Source organism: Trachurus japonicus, chromosome 1, assembly GCF_045865225.1.
Source record: "Trachurus japonicus isolate A0001 chromosome 1, Traja_1.0".
Classification (NCBI taxonomy): domain Eukaryota; kingdom Metazoa; phylum Chordata; class Actinopteri; order Carangiformes; family Carangidae; genus Trachurus; species Trachurus japonicus.
In genome coordinates this window covers 18,731,869-18,751,646 of record NC_140907.1, presented here as the reverse complement: position 1 = coordinate 18,751,646, position 19,778 = coordinate 18,731,869, and the positions used below count along the sequence as shown (strand labels likewise).

The window sequence follows — 19,778 nt, the reverse complement described above, 5'->3', positions numbered from 1 at the left end:
TCCCAGCCCACTGAGGTTTGATAATGAATGCCGCATAAGATTTTTTCTTCTTATTATTTTTTTACCCCCTGTACTGTCAGAACGGCTGTTTATAGGTGACTTCCTGCTGGAGCATTTTCTTTTTAATTAATCAGCAATATTTTATACATCAATTGGTTTGTGTTGATCTGTATTGTCATGATGAGTGACTGTGTGTTTCTGAACCCTTTTGTAAGATGACAGCTGGAATTCATTCACTCCGCATTTGAAATGTAAAATGTACAGAAGAAAAGTCAGGATGATCAACTTTAACTGTTTTGGCAAACACAATGGCTGCTTCATTCCCTTTTCTCACTGTTATGACACATAACCCTGATTTGGAAAACACATGTAAATGAATGACTAGGAAACAGTGAACACTCCTTTCTAAATGTGTCTGGCACTCTTCTTCTTTTCAAAATGATATTAAGTCATTAACATGGGCGATAGACTCAAATTCTTCTCATTTTCAGCTATTAATAAATTTGAATTAAGCTGGTATTTCAGTAATCTAAAAATAATTTAACAATACAATAATTCCTTCTAACATAAGTAATGATTACCCTTGCCCAAGTGGTCATTTTTTCATAAGACACACATTACTAGTATTTTAGTCAGGTTTATTTACAGAGATTGATGAGAATAGTCCAATGAGTCCAATTTACCGTAAATGTATGGCATCTGTATTAAGTCATTTGGTGAGTTCATCAGTGCTGAATTTAGATTTTTGTATAGTATAAAATGCTTTGATAAGTTAGTAAAATTACTAAACATACATCAATACAGTGTACTGAAAGTTCACCACATTGAAGAAAAGTACTTCACACAACAAAAATTCAACAGGTGGACAACTTGTTCTTTATTTATTTAAAGAATATCTGAAAAACTATATCTGAATTCAGTAAAATTTCACATAACTGCTAATAGTTGCTTCTCATTGTCATGACAAATGTCTAATTACATATTGTAGAAAAAAAAAAAGCAAAATACACAAACACAAGCTGCAAAAATGTACCGAGTGCAAAACACCTAAAAAAAACTTTATGGGATCCAATGTGTGGTCTAATTCAATAATAATAATAATAATAATAAATACTGCTACTGTCAGCACATTCATTTACAAAGCCCTCGAGAGGATATGGCTTAGAATAAAACAGTGCATCAACTTTTAAAATCCACATACAGTAAATATCTTAAAGAAATGTTCTCATAAAAAAATGTGAAACGGGTAAATCATGGATTCAGAGAAGATGACATGTAGAAACAGTAGCCACCTTTACAAACATGTAAACCAAACTCACCCACACCGATATATTATAGGTAATATATATTATACTGTACATAGATGCGTAATATAGATGTTCATTTGGGATAAGAACCAAAACCACCTCTTGTATTGTGTTCATACAGCATGACAGTGCAGATGCCTGGATGTGGGTCACTTGTCTGGAAATCACCACAGCCTATAAATACAGTATGATTCATGTGTCCCTGCAGCATGTTGAGCATGAAGAGCTGAGCAGCAGACGGAGAGACAACGAGAGCCACTCGGTGGCTAAGACAAAGCTCTAATATCCAAGGTGTGAATGCACACCGAAAAGTCTGGTTAAAAGTCCTCGTTTGCTTGATGAAGACAGGTGAGGTCAGAGTGTACTCTCATAGGTGACAGGAGTTTCATTGTCATCCTCACTTCCTGCGCCGGTGCCTGCACCACGGAAAGAGACAAGGGAGGATAATGTTACTGCAAGCTTCAGTAAAAGCCTGACGACACACATACAGCAAGTACAAACACAACACATGCTAAAGACAAGTGTACATTCATGAGGAGCATTTGTACACTGTGGTTTATCCAATGTTCTTACACTGTAACAGCAACAATGCCACCGTTGTGTGGATGTAAAAGACACAGGCTTGAATGACAGGGTAAACAGCCAACCTAAAAACTATGCAAATCCTCGCAGCTAGCACAAAGGTGAAGTAGACCACAGTTTTACAGGGAAAGGATACTCTCTACTTCGACGCGACTACGAAGCGAGGCTGGATGGGGATTTTGAGCTGTGTTGAAATGTTGAATGTAGGACTTTTACCTACCTAAGAAAAAAGCTGATAAATTGGGTTTGACTCGCTCACCACAGGCTGAGTTCTTCGGTCTCTGTAACAGACGAGGTCCAGAGAGCCCTATAATAAGAGCTCCTACTGGGGCTGTGAGGAGGATTGACAGCACAGCCACTGTCAGCACATCCATGCCGTGCTTCTGCAGCTCCTTCTCATCCTTTGTTCTGGCCATGTCTAAAGCTGTGGAGCCTATAGCTGCCTGAGGGGGAATGAGACAACACCAGTGTTTCCTCTATTCACTCACAAAAAGACATTTACCATCATCACCATGAGGGAACATTTTACTAATATTTCCATGTGTGTACTTCTAATTCAGATGTTTACAGACAAGACTGCTGATGTGTGCCACAAAAACATTTAACTGGAAAAGAGACACTCCTTAAAATTCAGACCAATATTTCAGTGCTGACAAACCTGCACTGTGGCTTTTGGCATCCACGCCAGAGCTATGAACACCTTCTCCTTCATGTTGAAGCCCGCACACATCACACACACAAATGTGAACAGGACTCGAACCAGGAGGGCAATGAGCAGGGACGCAATACCCAGACCTAGACAGAGAGACGAGGGTCGGACGGAGACAGCACATGTGACTTTTCTTTTAATCCCAAGACGATTTTTTCCAACCTGAGCTCAGAACAGTGGCATTTGCAAAAGTGCAGAATGAACTTATTTCTTAATGGGAAGAACAGTTAGAACAATTCAGTAATAGTTTTAATAATGCCCAGCACATCTGCTACACTCATCTTCTTCTTTAATAAGCCTGTGAGAGTTGAGGCATTTTCTTGTTCTTGACATAGGGAGTTCCTTCCGAAGCACAAATATACTTTTATACACACACACACACACACACTAATAGACCATTTCAAATGATTGCAGTCTATCAGCATTGCAGATATTCCTGGAGAAGATGAAGCTCTGAAATTGTATCAAAGTGAATTCTGGGTAGTGAAGATTGTAAAGTGTCTTACATTTCTAAAGCTGAAATTACATTAAACCATGTTATTGTGGCCATTTGTCTTGGATGGAACTACTATGGCAATACAGTATGTGAGTGCCAACACTGACACACTAGTATTGAAAGATAGAGAGATTGAAACTCTCCCTGGGCTTCTTTTTTGGCTATGCAAATACATTTACATCCATACCGTCACATTTGAATCCTTTGCTGTGTTATTATGAAGTCTTTGTGAGTGTGTGTGTGTGTGTGTGTGTGTGGTTGTCTCACCAACTGTGTGTCCCTCCAGCTCAGAAATTCGAATCTCCGCTCCTATGAGTCCAAAGAGTAGAGGCTGAAACACGTCCCATGCCCACTCCACCACTTCCTCCACCCGTGCCTTAAAAAAACAGATCACACAAAAACATTTCCTTCTGTTGTCTGTCACACATACTGTAGCAGTGAAAACATGACTTAATGGACTGATGAAGGATAACATATTGGAAGAGGTATGAGTTAACAAATTGATCATGCTATGTACTTTTTGGGTTAGTCCCAAAATACATTCTCAAAGAAAATGTGAAAAATGTATGAATGACAAATATCTTATGCATTGGGTTGCTACCTTTTCCGTCCCCCAGCCGAGCCCCGCTAGAAAGGCCAACACCAAAGTGCAGAGGCCTCCAGAGCCGGGAAAACCGGCCACACCGCTGCCGAACACAGCAAAGACGGAGAGACCAAGCACCAAGAAGGAACGCTTCATCACCACGTGTTTCTGGGGAAAAAAAGACACAAATTACACAATGAAATCTGTGTATATATAGTCTATATAATCTTCAACACACACCGATTCATGCTTGAGGGTTTCTTATTTACAAATCTTTACTGTGACATGTAACAAAAATACATTTCTAGAGTTGAGATGATCCAGTCGTATTTGTCATGTAAGGAAATTCTTGATCCTGTTTAACTTCCCCACTTAAGTGCTCTTGTTGTTCTCAGACTTTTGGAGGCAGGAACCTAGCACTTAACTGACTTTGTTATTTCATACACAGGCTGTGCTGTGGTGTCAGGATAACTACACAATAGTAAAACTGGCTAATGTCATGGTGATATCATTCCTACCTGGTCAACACTAGGAAAGTATTGGATGAGGAAGCCAAGAAGAATCCCAGCAACCATCCCACCAGCCACCTCCAGCCCTCCTCTGAGCAGGTTGTACCAAGTGGAGCCTGGGAAGGATCAGCAGAGAAAATTAACAATTGATTAACTGAATTAATTGTTTTAAAGATGTGTGACAGCAGCTGTGTGAAGTTTTTATGGTTTTATTTATGGTTTCAAATGTGGTTTAGTGCAGTCCTACAGACCTCTAGTGGTTTTCTACACTGGTGTAGAAAAACCACTGTGAACTGGCACACAAACATTTCAACAGGAGCTCTCTTCCACCCTCTGCTGAGCTCCTGACAAAACTACAGATTAAAGTCATTTATTTCATGTGTTTCACAGTGTTGACCCACACAGCAGCCTTCTATGCTGGGTGCCGCTCCCCTGCAGATAAGATAGTGTTGTGTTGCAAAAACATAACTGAACTCAGCACAACTGCAGGCTACCTGTGGCGAAGGCTATCCCCAAGCATGTGGTGAACCCAGTGATGGCAAGAATGTCGTCAAAGCTGCCTGCTGCCATCAGCAAGGTGGGGATGCCCTGCTCCACGCCGTAACCGTCCTTCTGCAGCAGCAGCATGGAGGGGACCACCACTGCTGGAGACACAGCTCCCAGCACGAAGCTACAATGTGGAAGAGATGGGTGTTTATGAATTTACTTAGCCCTGGAAAGGTGATAACAAATACAGAAATGCAGCTGGAAACAGCTGCATTAGAATACACTTGGAGAGATGCAGAAAAAAGAGACACATGAAGCATATTCAAACAGGATTTTTTTTTTGAGATACTGCTGTCTCCAAGATGAGATACTGGGCTCCGATTTGATAGAGAAATGATCATATAGTAATTCTTGAATGAAGCCTGAGCATGATGTGACGGTGCTGCAAATGTATAACTTTTAAATTCTAAATCAAATCAAATAATTACATTTTGCAATGAATCCCAAAAGAGAACCAATGGAAACTGACTAGATACAGTATGATAGTAATCTTCCTAGTTTTTAAAATGAAACTTGCCTCAAAAATTGACCTTTGAATTGCACAAAAATATTTGCTTTGGCCCTTATCAACCCTCTCAGCACTGATAAGCAAAGCATTTGGAGGGGGAAAAGGCCATCATAAGGCCCCATATGACAAGGTCCTTTCATGGCACATGATAGGAGGAAATACTAAGGTTCTTATTTTATTTAGTTTCTGCACAGAATAAAACAAAATCCATCAAATATAGATATATCTTCTTGTGAAGAGAGCAGATGAATGTGTCCTGACACCAACCCTGAAAAACATATCACTCAGCAACATCCTGTGTGTAGACCAGGGGGTGCAATATGATCTAGTAATGCCCAGGGAGCAGAGTGTTTCCATCCTCTGCTCCACGGAGACCTGCTTCTTGTACACAGTTAGTGTTAGACAACCGTCCACATCTTACTTCTTAATTTTGACATGCTCACTCCACAACTGTGCACTAGAAGGACATGCTGCTGTGCTACAAACAGCTGGACAATCTGCACACAGCAGATAATGGAAGTATGGTGCAAGTACTAATTTTCTTTCTGTTAGGAAGATAATAACAACTATTGCACTGAAAAAGAGAACGTGAGTTCTAACTAGATCTGCATTTTTCAGGCCTGATTAAGTGAAAGCATTTACTATAACCCTTGCTCTGTATAAAAATGACTGAATAACTTTTTTCCCCTGTGATTTGTATGATTTCAACACTTTTACTAAACAAAGGTATGAATGAATATAATTGAGAAGAGAATGAAGAATGGGGACAGTCATAGGAGTGAGTGGTGTTATATTTACCCGAGGATGAAACCCCACACCCAGGGCAAGCCCATGAGGAAGTGTGAGACCAGAGCTACGGTGCAAGCCTCTATAATACAGGGCCCAGCCGCCACACGTACACACACACCCTTCAGTTTCTTCAGAGCCTGACAGCACAGACACAGACACAATTCAAGTTCGAGTTTGTAAAAGTAATTAATCGCACTCTGTACAGATATATAAGCAGGACGAAATGACTAGTTCATTATGGCTTACATACATTTGCTTGGCTCTACCCACTTTATAACACTGGATGTTAAATATATTGGATTTTTTGCCAGCTGGTAAGATGAGTTAAACAATTTGAAGAAACTGGTCAAATCTATCCAGGATTTTTCAGTCTGCAGTCTCCAAATTAGGAATATTTTCAGTATAGGCGAGCCATATGCACAGGTACGAGACTACAGCATTGTTATTATATGTCTAAATGTTTCTGTGTGCATGTACTCAGCTCCAATAGCGGGGCTGTGAGACGTACCGTGGGATCCAACCCGAGACCAGCTCGGGCCAGAATGACAGCCAGAGCAATGTTCCTGAGTGATGCAGACCATCTGAAGTCAATGTTGACCCCGTCTTTTATTACTGGGATGTTCCTCAGCAGGAAACCCATCAGGAGCATACCTACAGCCCAGAGACAGTGTGAGAGGAAAGATTATCCTTTCTAGCATGAAATACTGTGTTTTCTTTAGTGCTGGCTCTTATACAGTTACGGAACAAGAATAAAGCCCACCTGTTGCTATTTGAACTTTCACTGCTCAAACTGGACACCTGAGACTGAGAGGCTCAGTGTGGACTGTGAAAACTGTAGGTCAAGTTTCAAAAATATCTAGAGACACTCTAAAACCTCATGATTCAGTTGTTTAAAACAGACAACGTGACTGGGAATGTTACATTATTAGGAATCAATGCACATACATGACAGATATCAAAAACTGATGCCAAAAAAGAGATTTCAAGAATTGACACTGAAACCAGACTACAGTATTCTTTGAGGACTTGCCCAAAAACAAGAGAAAAACAGGAAAGTGAAGCTTAGAGATAAACGAACTCCAAGTTGCACTTCACTCTACCTTTTGATGTTATTTGAAAATGAGGAGTGGCTCTGGTTTCCTTGATTTTTTTCTGGTTAGGGCTGCAGTTATAGACTTTTACCATTTCCCAAATCATGACACCAGGAATTCTCATTCAAACCATTGCCAATTGTTAGGAAAAAAGACATTTATAATATTTTATGACCACTGCAGTGGTTCGGTGAAAGCTAGCATCACTTATGTAAAATATTTGCACTACACTGGGCAAACTAAGCTTATTTAGCTTATCACTTAAATTTCTTAATTTCTAATGACTATCTTTGTCCCCCTAACATGTCCGAGTAAATCCGAGGATCATAAACATACATTTTTAACAGGACAATGATCATGTCAGCTACATACAGTTAAACAGAACTCCCTTGTGTAAATCAACAGCTTTTCAAATACATTTGAGTTTAGTTTTAGATTATTTCAGTGATTCCACTGTACATGAAATTCACAGTGAGATCTAAGTCTTCTCCGAGAGGTTGTCATTAAAAAAGTGGCTTCAATATCAACTTGAATGAGCTGTAACAGATACAATTGTTTGTGCTTTAGATACTGAATTCTGAAACACATTTGTAGTTATCTGGAGTAAGAGGCTGGGCCCACGATGACCAACTGCCCTGAACCGAAGCTTTCCCTTCCCTGTTTTGTTACTGAACATCTGCATGAAATTAGGCTTTGTATAAACCCACCAGTGCTTTAAACAGAACCAGTGAATTGTCTGTCTTACCGAGGAGTGGCGGGAACGGTGGTAGTTTGGGCAGATGGACCAGAGCCACCAATCTGCCACCGATGAGTGCACAGATGAAGAGTATTGTGATGCCGAACAGGTTTCCCCCTGGAAGACACTCATCCTCTGTGATAGACCAAACCACTCCGAAAAGAACAGCTGCCAAAAGGACTGCAGAGGACAGGGGGGAATGTCAAGAGAGCATGTTAAAGCCAACAATTACATCATCACACACATACACAAGAAAGAAGTGAGGGAATATGGATGAGGGATAAACAAATTACAACTGCCAAACTCCAAATACAAATACTCCTCAAATGTGAGTCGTAAGAAAACAACGCTGTACAGATTAAGCTGCCAAGAGGTCATGACTGACCATCCATTTATGTCCATTCTTAAAGCCTCTCACAGTATGAACATAAATCTAGAGTGGTATCTTGGTTGGCCCTTACTATAAGACCTTAGTATGACGGTGATTGTATCCTTTTGCATATATGCATTATACAAATGAATGTAAAGAAAAATGGGGGTAATTACTGTAGATTCCAGTTTTATAGGAATATAAATAAGTATATGACTTTGTGCGTATTACTATATTTATTAATCATAACAGCGTAATTACTCATTTAAACCATGACTGCAATTATTGGATTTCAGCGCCTACACCAGCCATGTTCTCTGTAGTTTTTCCTGATCCTGATCTTTCCTGACTAAAAGATTAGGACAAAGGATAATTAGGTCATGGAAACCACCACTGCTTTATCACCTTTGGTAATGAGAGAGGCCAGAAGGCCTCTGGGTGGGCATGGGCAAAATCTGTGGAGCAAGGGGCAGCAGACCACAGGGGGGTCTGTGTTTGTCCCGGCATCCACCAATGGGTTTCGAGGGATGAAATAGGTCGTCTCCTCTGTAACATTTGGACTTGAGCAGCGCCGCACTACCACCTGGATCTGGTTCACGTTTAGGTGCTGGAGAAGAAGAGTAAGGACATGGAGAAGAACAGGCCAATGAGAAACACCCATGTCTTTAAAGGTAATGCATGAGAACATGTATTTTGGCATTCAGTTTCAGTTTCTATAATGGCCTGCTATACTCAAAAAAAAAAACAAGAAAGATGTCCCACTGTGCTCTTTGCACTTGTTCAAATTACCTAAATGACCACTGTTCACCGCAGTGCATATTATCTGGATCAGTCATAGTCAGACACAGTCACAGACAAAAGAAATGAAGCATCTTACACAGGGAATCACATCTACAGTGTCACACTGACACAAATATGAACGCAGTGTTTATCGAAGGATAAGAATACTTCTGGATGTCTGTGTGGCATATTAATTGTGAAACCTCTGTTAACGCTGCTGACACATAGGTACGTCACACCGGCAGATTAGAAGCTACTGTTTCTTGGCAAATAATAATACACTGAAGATATGAAGTTGCCCAAGAGGCTGATAACTATACCTCCAAGAACACCCCCTTTGTCATATTACTCACATGGTACATTGGCACAAGGTTTAAGCTATGTCACACTGGTTGCATTTCCATTAATAATCATGAATGATTTAAGGAAAACAATTATTTTTAACAAGGTCAGAATGGAGGATTCACAACATATAACAGCAGACTAATAGGAATGACAAAGACACAGAGCAACATAACAGCAACATCATTAGTATGTGGCTTGAATTTTCCTGTTTAGCAAATGTTAAAAATAAGGGAATTTACAACCTACCAAAAACCAATTACTGGGTTTAAAGGGACATTTTCTGTTTTGTTGAGGTAGTAAGAACTGAATAGTACAAATTTACATTGTCAAGATTGTTTTTAGAGAAATACGTTACCTCCACATGGTTTGCTGCAGGTACAGTAGTCCTGTCCGGCAGTGGGCTGGGTGCTGGACTGGGAGCAGGACTGGGAGCAGGGCTCGGCTCAGGGGTAACAGGTTTTGGCTGAGAGTCCTCCATGGCAGGTCGCTACAGTATTTCTGGTCCAATCACTCCTCTGTCACAGTGCATGAAGCTGAGGGGTGGGGCTGGCCATGGATGGGAAGTTCCTTCACTTGTGCTTCTGTCTCTCCAGCTATGACCTCAAGCTCCTATTCATATACCACGAGTTATCAGTAGGAAAACAAATTATTGTTTACTTAATCATAGAGAACAGTGTTGATACAGGCGTGGAAGCTGGCATGACATGAAGCAAGTCATATCTCAGACACAAATCAATCTCCTCAAACTGCTAGGACATGGGCAATAAGGCTACCTCACATACTGTAGCCTACTATTGCGATAAATAGTTTTTCAGGCCAGTATGCACATTCATATTTGTTCACTACAATTTTTTTTTTAATGTACGGTATATATTTTCTCTCAACCTTTTATTTATAGAATCAAAGCAAACTTTAGTTGTTAATTATGAAATTAAGAACAAAATGAGAAAACGTTTCTCAGAGATCAGTAAAAGTTCAGATTTTGTTTAAAAGTCTCACAGCTTGTGGCAGGAGGCTGTTCAGCAGTCTCGTGCTCTTGTACCCGATGCTGCAATAGCATTTCTGTGTTGATGTATGTGAGTGTGTATAGCTATGTGATAGGGATGTTTATGTTCTCTGAAGGAGATGCAGAACAATGTTGTTGTATTTTGACATACAGTGACAAAGTTGTGTTATATTGTGTAGTCAAACATACAGTTCCGACAGTAACATGACTTACATTGATTTTTTTTCTTTAATTTTTACAAAAACTGTACTTGGTCAGGGTTCCAGACTAAGTTTTTTTTTACTAGGAGCATAGTGGCCCCTAACCTAAGATCTTAGGAGCACAAACAGAAAATTTAGGGGCACAAATTGACTTGCAGAGCAAATATTCACATTTATGATCCTCATACACCTTGCCTGCCACCTGTAATGACAGATTCCAGATTATTTGATTGTTAATAAAATCAACCACAGTATTTCCTACTGGTTGCAAAGTAGATGAAAAAACAAAAACAAAACTACTTGCACTGTCTTAAATTTTAGGGCCAAAATGCCCCCAATTGGAACCAAGCTGGAGCCCTGTGGTGGGTGTTAATGATACAAAGAAAACTGACCTGAGTCGGGACCAGATGAATAGCTAATACTGTGTAGCCTATGAAACTATTTTACAGAGTGACTGGGCTGCACTAAACCTGGACATCCCAGTTCACAGTCTCTGTTCACCATTCATTCACACCATTTTAATTTACACTGCGACACAAACGATGGAAAATAATAACACCAACCTGACGCTACTACAATGTTTTGACAGTTGTCTGTAGTGACAGACGCTGGTTAATCCACTTGAGGACAGACCACGCTAATCAACGCTTACAGCTTCACCATATGGCTACTTTAGCATTAGCTCAAGTAGGTTAGAGTTTACTAGCAACTCTAGCGACAACAAACCTGCTCCCGACCGTACAGACCGGCTAAACAAACGGTGTTTTAGAGGACAGGTTGATGTTTATAGTTCTGGTTTATTGGTGAAGGCTGTGTACACGCGTGTAGCCGCAGTAGCCAGCTGGACACACAGCTAGCGCCACAGTAAATAGCCGGTGTACGGGCTAAATCCACTACACGCGATAAACCAGTCAGTGTTTCCATTATCGGACGCGGCCATACCCTCTTCACTTCCAGTAAAACTTAGACTAAATAAACGCGTTGCCCTCTAAGTAGTTATACAAGTGGTGAATCAAAGTTTAGTTGTAGCCTACATTGCATCGGTTTATCTCACATGACATTAAAATCTACATGCTGCTTTGTGTAAAGGTCAAGTCAGTGCAAAGTAGCCTAACGTTAACGTTACCACGGTTAACAATAACGGTACAGTGAGCTCAGCCACATGAAAGCTCATAACATGACTTTCACTTCCTGTAAAAATGTGGCTGTTGTCAACATTTCCACTATGAATGTGCCTTGTCCGATATTGGATTCATCTCCGGTAGCTGCCTGGGCGCTGCTGTCAGTGGACGACCCACTCCCATTTAAAAGCGCAGCCGCAAAGCTACCGACACCGCTGCTCCCGACCCCCTGACTGCATCAACACAGATGTTATAAGTAAAAACAAAAACCACCTCACCTCATATCGGACACTCCGTCATGTCCTGTGAACGGCACACAGCTTCCTGGCAGCGTTGTGGCAGAGACCAGCTGGGAAAAAGGAGTGAGGCGGATTAGTGTGGTGTATATACCGAGAACAGGAGCTCCGGGTCAGGGGAGGGAGTTAGCTCAATGAAAAAGTCACTGATGAATATGACTAAGAATAGACTTTAACAGATGTTATAACACATTTCATTATTAATTAAAAACACTGAGATTCAACCACATTGTTTTGCATTAAAAACAGATTTATTATATATGTGTTAACTTGTACCTAGTTAATGTCACAATGTCTGTCAATAATTGACAATGGATACATTATGGCTTCAAGTTGGACAAAGTCCACCATATCAAGAAAGATACACAAGAGTTGATCACACAGTGGTCACTTTATTTGGGTTCTGTGATTTGCTTCAATAAACAATTAGGATGAGCCTGCTGCAGGTTTCTCAGAGTCTCCATCCTCCATCGATGATTTGCTCCGTTCCTGTCACATAGGCCGACTGCAGAGGACATGCATCAGGTAAGTTATTTCAAAATGTATGTATTTTGAGTTATAATTTTACATTTGAGCGTGCGTGCTGTGTATACCCTCAAATATATGTTGTCCAGTGCTCACCTCATCCGAGGCCAGGTAGACACACAGGTGTGCCACCTCCTCAGCTGTACACATTCTGCCAGTTTTTTGTCTTGCCATGAAATCCTTGTAAGCCTACAGAGAGGGGTTACAGTTATGGCATTTATTATCTTCAATACCTGACCATCAGGATTTCTTCTAGTGAAAACCAAGATAAGATGTACCTGTTAACATGACTCATGCAGGAATTACTGTCAGATTAGGAATGGAGAAAATGACGGAGTACGCCAGAGAGGACAGTACCTGTTCTGGGTCGGGTTGGGCCTGGATCCTACCCCTTAGTGATGGAGTGTCAACAGTTCCTTAGAAAAATAAAATAAAACATATATAAATAAATACGTACAAGAGACTTTAAATCTTTACAAAAAAACAAAACAAAAACCCAACAATTTATATTGCAAACATTTAGTGCCTATATATTTTTGAAATAGTGTCCTCAAACATGACAAGCCCTTAAGTTTTCCAAAACCGTTAGTTTAATTTGCTTTCAAGGATGTCTACAGGACACTGCTATCTAATAAAATGAAAGTAACCTCGAGTGATACTTGAGAAAGAATAAGAGAACCCTTTCTTCAAAAACTCACCAGGACAAACACAATTACAGCGAATGCCTTGCTCAATGAAATCAGCAGCTATAGACTTGGTGAGGCCGATCACTGCAGCCTTCGAGGTGCAGTAGACACACCGATTCACAACACCTGTGTCAGGGAAACACATGTCACTCACACACAGATACACGCAAAGCAGTTATCTATGATAAGAGGATTACAATGAACATGGTCATACTTCATTGAATGACTTAATGCATAACATCAGTTCTATTAACTAGTGAAACAGTGAAGAGTTCTGTGAAATATTGTTAACCTTTTATGCTCGATGCAACAGAGGCCATGTTAATAATGTTTCCAGACTTCTTTGCCAACATCTAGAAGAACAAAATAAATCAGAAAGTTGGACAGCAAATGGGTTATAATTGGTGAAATGAAGATTAGAATGATGTAACAATCTTAGGTTTACATTTTTACATAACCAGGACTATGATCCAAACTAAAATGCCCCCTACAAGACAGTTTGGTTAGTTTGCAGCTAAAGCTGGATTAGTGATTGGGCAGTCACCTCCCATCATGTCACAGGCTCAGAGTAATACAGCTAATCCCAGCGAACAAAGGATGAGAACAAAATAAAAGCATATGTCACTTCATTTACAGCGGTACCCACGTATTTCATTCTCTCGAAAACAGGATAAACTGTGTTAAGCATTGGGTAAAGCGGGCAAAGGTCACCTTAGGCAGAAAAGCCTTGCACATCAGGTACATGCTCCGCACGTTCACGTCCATGGTGAAATCCCAGTCAGACTCTTCACAGTTCAAGATAGAACCATGGTGCACAAACCTGTACACAGAACAACGACAAATGCACCTGACAATAATAAACCTGGAATAGTAAAATACGCCCAAACATATGGTGGTGGTTTGGGGGGGGGGGGGGGGGGGCAGTGTAAAATTGAAACACAAACCGTTCTTCTTTTTGAGTGTCAAGCAGCAATTAGCTTCATTTAAAAAAATAGCTTGATTTTCATGTTCTAGTTCACATAACAAAAAATAACCACCAGTCAACAGGAACAAATAAACCCCAGATGCCTTTTTTTCTTCATATTTTGACACCAGATGTTGTAATTTTCAAGGCAAGAGTACCAGTGAGCACTGCACCTGTGTGCCTATGGTTCTGTATGCCAAAATGTCTTTGGCGCTCTACTCAGATATGATTTCAGACATGGCAAAAGATGCCTGACATCTACAGAAATCTGTGCACATAGCACACAAGAAGAGGATTTTCTGCAAGAAGTTTGATGAGATTTTGAGCTGAAAATGGCATCAGCTTGAGTAGACAACATACACTTGGAGTTAGAGGTGGCAAAAGTCATTACCACAGTATGAACCTTCTTCTACTCTGTATGTGGTGAGTGTGCATGTGTTTGTGTGAAGACTTTGCTTTTATTCTACAGACCAGCCCGGCCTGCAGTCTTGCCTTGTAAATGACAACTTCCAGTGTCAGAATATGAAAATAAAGTTTTTTTGTTTGTTTGTTTGTTTCTGTCGTCTAGTGATTTTATTTTTGTTATATGAAATAGAACATGAAAATCAAACTGTTTTTAAAATGTAGTAGTTAATTGCTCAGTGACACTCAAAAAGAAAAATGCTTTGTGTTTCAATTTAATTTTTTGTATTTCAATATGAAAATCCAATTAACCAATCATTTTTTGTTTTTTAATTCCCATTCATCAAACGAAAATCCAATGACCAAAAGATACACGGACCCATATGGCTCAAATACCTATGTCAATTACAATCAAAACAAAAAGAACACAAGATTTCTTTTATCACATATGAATTACTGAATTTAAAACAATGAGTTTTGACCAAGAGCAACAACTGCAACAGCCCCCTGCCCCTCGGTGATTTTACTGGTGGCAGGTGCCAATTCAGAGACCTTTGCTAAGGAGATTGTCAAAAGGTCAAATGGAGGTTAAACCTTAGGGTGTGGGGATTTTGGAAATGTAGTTAAGCAGGAGATGGGTAAATGTGCTTAATGTGGAGACAGCATGTTGGCAGTACAACTAGAGTTGTGTGTTAATTGCATGCTGAATGTAGCAATAGCTCAGTGAGAAGGAAAGAAAAAGTACCCAGCAACATTGAAGAGCACATCCACATGGTCGTGCTCCTTGGCCAGAGCTTCCACCTGGTCTTTCTTAGTCACATCCACCACCTTGGTTCTGATCCCTGTTGATGATCAAGAAAAAGGTCCCATTCAGTTATAATGACACCTGCCCTGGTTGCATAGTAATACAATGTATTCTGTATTTGTATGACTATGACTTCATTTTACTGCAGAATAATTTTGTGTTTAAGATGAACAATTTTTTTTCTTTTTTAGTCAGTGGCCTTGAGTAAATTATTTATTGCCCAAAAGTGTCAAACAAGAGAAGCAACAATAGATGTTACCACAATAAAACACATTCACACTGAGCTGCTGTTGTGTTGTGAGGAGTGTTGATCACTTCCTGTTAATTTAATTAATATGATTATTATATTAATTAAATATTGTGAAATGTACAGTAGCGTATGTCAGTTGATTGCATTGTCCTTGCTGTTTGAAAAACTAACTTGGACACCATTTTTAAGTATAAATTAATTTGACTGGACAACTGAAGCAATGTAATCAATGATTTTGATAACTACTAACCAAATACAATTTTGGGTTTCTTCTTTGCAAATCTTTGGCTTTTACTCTTTTTAGACCAAACTGTTAATCAACATAGTATACTGCAGGGATACCAGGGAAATGTATCAAGTTAATAGCCTCCAGGTTACTCGGGCGATCATGATACAGTTGTGACAGAACAGAAGAAGAGGGAAGAACATTATTGGCTCGGATGTCTTGGCTACATTACACTAGTTGTCCAGCAGGTGGCAGCTGCAGACCGACAGAGAGCAGTCCTACCTGGGGTGCCGTCCAGCTCCTTCAGCTTCTCTCCATTGATATCTGTGGCCGTGACCTGAGCCCCCTCCTTGGCAAATGCCTGTGGATGAGAAACTAGAGTTAGTTACCAGCAGTTCCACTCCAGTAACTATGCATAATGTTATAACATTTGGAGCTGAATACGTGCTTGTAGAATATTGATATGATTCAAGCCAATATCTTTATATTTTAAAATTCATCCAGGGCATTTTGTTGAATACATTTTTGATAAAGAAAAAACTGAAGGCTGTGACAACTGAGGGGCAGATTTCCTTTGCTACTTCTCAAATATGAATTGCTGCATGAATGTATGGTACATTTGAAGCAATTACTCTGCACAGAGGGCTGATATTAAGATCTTATTACCAAGTAACTATGGACACAGATTGTTAATATCTAACCCTATAATCCCCTCAACTCTCAGTTCAAATCCATTCTACTTGTCATGTGATAACTGATGGAGTCTCGGCTGGATTACTGAGCAGACCACATCGAAATGGGAAAACGCTCAATATACACCTTCCACCTTATGCAGTTTTTAATACTATGTGATCTGAACCTAAATAGACCTATGTATGTTTGAAATTCCTCCACACCCGTCACACACGGCACAGATCACTGTAACACACGGTTTCACTCACTTCAAGATGCCACTTATGGGAATGGAAGGGATGATGACCCAATCTTGACAAGTACATGTCATGTGCGTCTCAAGTGTTTTGTCTTCTATCTGTATGCTAAAAACACCACAGAGGATTGTGCATGATTTTTGTCTTGAACCTGGGTTTGCACCTCAAAAATCATCACCACAGTTATTTACAACACATCCACGTGTGGTGACGGCATCTTGGAAACACGTGCCACATAAAATAATGATTATGAAAATGCTTGTAAAAATTTCCCTGCAAAATGTTGCAAAACAAGGACTTACACACAGGCAACTGAATGCAAGCACTGTTATTGTGATTCTTAGTCTTTCTTGGAAAAATAAATGTTTGCTGCTGAATGGCTGATCCAAAATGTATAAGCTAATAATGGTGCGTCAACGACATTAAAAATCTTTTATTTGCATAAACATAAACTGATGGAAGGACTGTTGGTAAGGAAGTAAAAATATACACAGCGTTGAGTCTGAACAACAGTCTATTAAATAAAGTATTCCCCTCTGTGCTTTGCAATGAAATACATCAGTGTGTACTTATCAGAGCTCATTACTATTGCTGCAGCACGTCCGATGCCCTGCGCAGCTGCTGACAACACAATCACTTTCCCGTCCAGGCGGCCCATAGTGCTCCTTCCTCTGCTGCAGTGATCAGAACAACAATAACAACAGGTTGGTTTTGGTGATAAAAGCTCCTATTTAAAATCAAAAACATCTTTGTAAATGTGTATGTGAGAGTTTATAATCTTTTAAAATTATAAAACAATTTGAAATTCTAATTGTTTGTTGAACATGCTCTTCAACTGGTGGCAGTATTTTTTACTGCCACCAGTTGAAGAGCATAATAACATAAGTAAAGCAAAGGTTGAGTAAAAACTCAGAGCTACCAGACTTTGCTCTACCAGTTGAAACGCATGTTCATGGTACTGTATGTAAAAAGAATAGGGCCACCGTCTGAATGTCAAACTTTTATCGCCCTTAGAAAAGAAACAATCCAGAAAGATGAGCTCAATCCAAGAGCGATCTCTGTTAATCCAAGAAGTGACAGACTGTTTCTCAACAGACATTGCTGAGCAGAGACACAACATGGTTTGACAGCAGGCTGCTCCATTCGAGGCCACATAGGCTCAGAGAAAAATCACAAGTGACCACCTGCGTTATGAAACCTCTAATGCAAATTACATAGAACCAGAGCTGGCAGTCGTCTATAATGACTGTGGAGTTAATAGTCCACCACCCGTAACTAACAGTCACAAGGTTGACTGACAGTCCAAGGCTCATGTTATTACATCACTCACACTGACGTAACCTTCAATAAAAGTCCCGTGTGAGAACGTTTGTTTGATCAGTAATTCTATCCTTCATCTTTAGGGAGTGGCTAATCAATAGGTAATATTCTAATATTCTGTAGTATAATATACTCTTTTGAATTTGAACTGAGTGGACATACAGTAGTTTACAAGAGCACACATTTGTCCACATCTCACACTGCTTGCTCTGTGGAAGGAACTCTGTGTGGACCACTGTGTAAAAAAAACGGTGTAAAACTGTTTCTGAAGCTCTGAGTGTCTCCAGCAGCAGGGACAACTTCAGTACAGTAATGTCATATTTTGAAAAACATCCCTCCAGAGTTGAGAATCTGGGCAACCAAGCAAGATGGACTCTGGAGGTCAGAGGTCACGCTGACAGAACTTCAGATCAGTCAGTCCGCAGAGATCTGAGTACCTGCCCTCTCAACAGTCCATCAATCAGGCCTTTTGTGGTAGAGAGACCAAACAGAATCCACTGAGTGAGAGACGGTCCGCTGGAAGTTACGTAGTCAAATGGCAGCAGTCTGATGAGACAAAAACTGGGCTGAACTCCAAACACTAAAATGTCTCTTCAGAGCAGCCCACTGGACTCATCTCATCGTAGCAGATAAGTCTGAGCTGTGACTGCAACCCACTCCCTGCCCAGGTGACCACATAAACAATTAAGCAGCATTTAATTGTTTCTTGCCATGCAATCAAAATTCAATGAGACTTAATCAAGTTTGCGTCAAATTAGCACAGAACTACTTTCTCTGCTGAGCTCCTTCTTTATATTTCTTGCATTGCAGTCTAGTGCAGCAGTCCTGTAGCCTAAGTTACTACATCCATCTTCACGGAGGTTACAACTGCTAAAATCAGACATTTGTCGTCCACAATGAAACAATGACTTTCTGAGCTCCTGCTTCAAGCAGTGACAATGACTGATGATGTTGACACGATGCAAAAAGCGGCTGTCAAAACAATCCAACGTCCAATGTCTCCCTTCAGCTCAGACAGAAAGAGACAACAGCCTGTAGCATTACGGCAGGCAACAGACCTATAGCTACAGTCCATGCAACAGACAGAACCAGAATGTTTTATAAATTAAATGTAGATGTTTTTCAATACTTGATGAGGCCTTAACTCTGCGAATGCGCTGCTGAACTTTTAAAGACTTTTTCCCCCGCTGCAGGTCGCCTACAGTTTTTTTTAATGCAATTCTTTAATCGAGAATTTGACGACAAAAACAACAGTAAGCTAAGTTACCACAGTTCAGGATAAAGACAGGTTGATGATACATGATTATTATGTACAGGCTGAAACCCAAATATCGATTTAGGAGGACAGAAACTCACCGAGTTCAGGACCGAGTGACCGACACTGTGCACGTAGAGAGCAAAGGGCCGACACGTGACCTTCTGTTCCACTGCCAATTGGCTGCTGATCCGGAAGTGATAATGGGCTGTAGGAGATCCATGAGGAGATCTCACTATACTGTTTTCTGTGGTGTTTGCTGAGATTTTTTTTTAGTTGATTGAATGATGTTGAAATTCAGTCAAATAAATGTGTTGTTCTGCACGAGAGATTATTCATTAATTATTCAGTATTTCCAAGTGCAGCATTTGATATTATAACACTTTTTTTCTTTTCTTTGCAGCAACAACTTGAAAGAATAACTTGGATGGATCTATCAACA

The 19,778-nt window shown here is 40.1% G+C and overlaps 2 protein-coding genes across 6 annotated transcripts; both read right to left on the bottom strand.

The window, feature by feature from the left end:
- Positions 1-853: 853 nt before the first annotated feature.
- Positions 854-12,084, bottom strand: LOC146991772 (sodium/hydrogen exchanger 9B2). 4 transcript variants are annotated; one of them, XM_085778466.1, is made up of 13 exons: positions 11,957-12,084; positions 9,707-9,960; positions 8,632-8,833; positions 7,866-8,036; positions 6,538-6,680; positions 6,039-6,166; positions 4,681-4,856; positions 4,196-4,302; positions 3,696-3,845; positions 3,362-3,470; positions 2,548-2,684; positions 2,110-2,332; positions 854-1,723 (listed from the first exon to the last, which is right to left on the bottom strand). In XM_085778466.1, exons 2-13 carry the CDS (start codon positions 9,827-9,829, stop codon positions 1,662-1,664), a joined length of 1,731 nt encoding a protein of 576 aa, XP_085634592.1. In that variant the 5' UTR covers positions 9,830-9,960; positions 11,957-12,084; the 3' UTR covers positions 854-1,661. The 4 variants fall into 4 exon arrangements, with proteins under 4 accessions (XP_085634592.1, XP_085634610.1, XP_085634601.1 ...); XM_085778484.1 differs by having other exon boundaries at positions 2,149-2,332; XM_085778475.1 differs by lacking the exon at positions 11,957-12,084 and adding an exon at positions 11,121-11,947.
- Positions 12,085-12,346: 262 nt separating this feature from the next.
- bdh2 (3-hydroxybutyrate dehydrogenase, type 2) lies at positions 12,347-19,483 on the bottom strand. Of its 2 annotated transcripts, none has more exons than XM_085778508.1 (10): positions 19,438-19,483; positions 17,348-17,435; positions 16,115-16,193; positions 15,297-15,393; positions 13,897-14,005; positions 13,478-13,538; positions 13,198-13,311; positions 12,857-12,915; positions 12,596-12,688; positions 12,347-12,479 (listed from the first exon to the last, which is right to left on the bottom strand). In XM_085778508.1, the coding sequence occupies exons 2-10, from the start codon at positions 17,417-17,419 to the stop codon at positions 12,426-12,428; spliced, it is 738 nt and encodes a 245-aa protein (XP_085634634.1). In that variant the 5' UTR covers positions 17,420-17,435; positions 19,438-19,483; the 3' UTR covers positions 12,347-12,425. The 2 variants fall into 2 exon arrangements, with proteins under 2 accessions (XP_085634634.1, XP_085634643.1); XM_085778517.1 differs by having other exon boundaries at positions 17,348-17,439; positions 19,439-19,457.
- Positions 19,484-19,778: the final 295 nt, after the last annotated feature.

Excerpts from the sequence above, each read along its gene's own strand:
- LOC146991772 (XM_085778466.1), bottom strand. The coding sequence starts at position 9,829 with ATGGAGGACTCTCAGCCAAAACCTGTTACCCCTGAGCCGAGCCCTGCT. Across the intron at positions 4,857-6,038 it reads GTGTGGGGTTTCATCCTCGG|CTTCGTGCTGGGAGCTGTGT; the intron begins GTAAATATAACA and ends TCCACATTGTAG. Across the intron at positions 2,685-3,361 it reads GCTGGAGGGACACACAGTTG|GTCTGGGTATTGCGTCCCTG; the intron begins GTGAGACAACCA and ends CTCTCTGTCTAG.
- bdh2 (XM_085778508.1), bottom strand. The coding sequence starts at position 17,419 with ATGGGCCGCCTGGACGGGAAAGTGATTGTGTTGTCAGCAGCTGCGCAG. Across the intron at positions 15,394-16,114 it reads GGAGCTGGACGGCACCCCAG|GGATCAGAACCAAGGTGGTG; the intron begins GTAGGACTGCTC and ends GATCATCAACAG. Across the intron at positions 14,006-15,296 it reads GTGCTCTTCAATGTTGCTGG|GTTTGTGCACCATGGTTCTA; the intron begins GTACTTTTTCTT and ends TTCTGTGTACAG.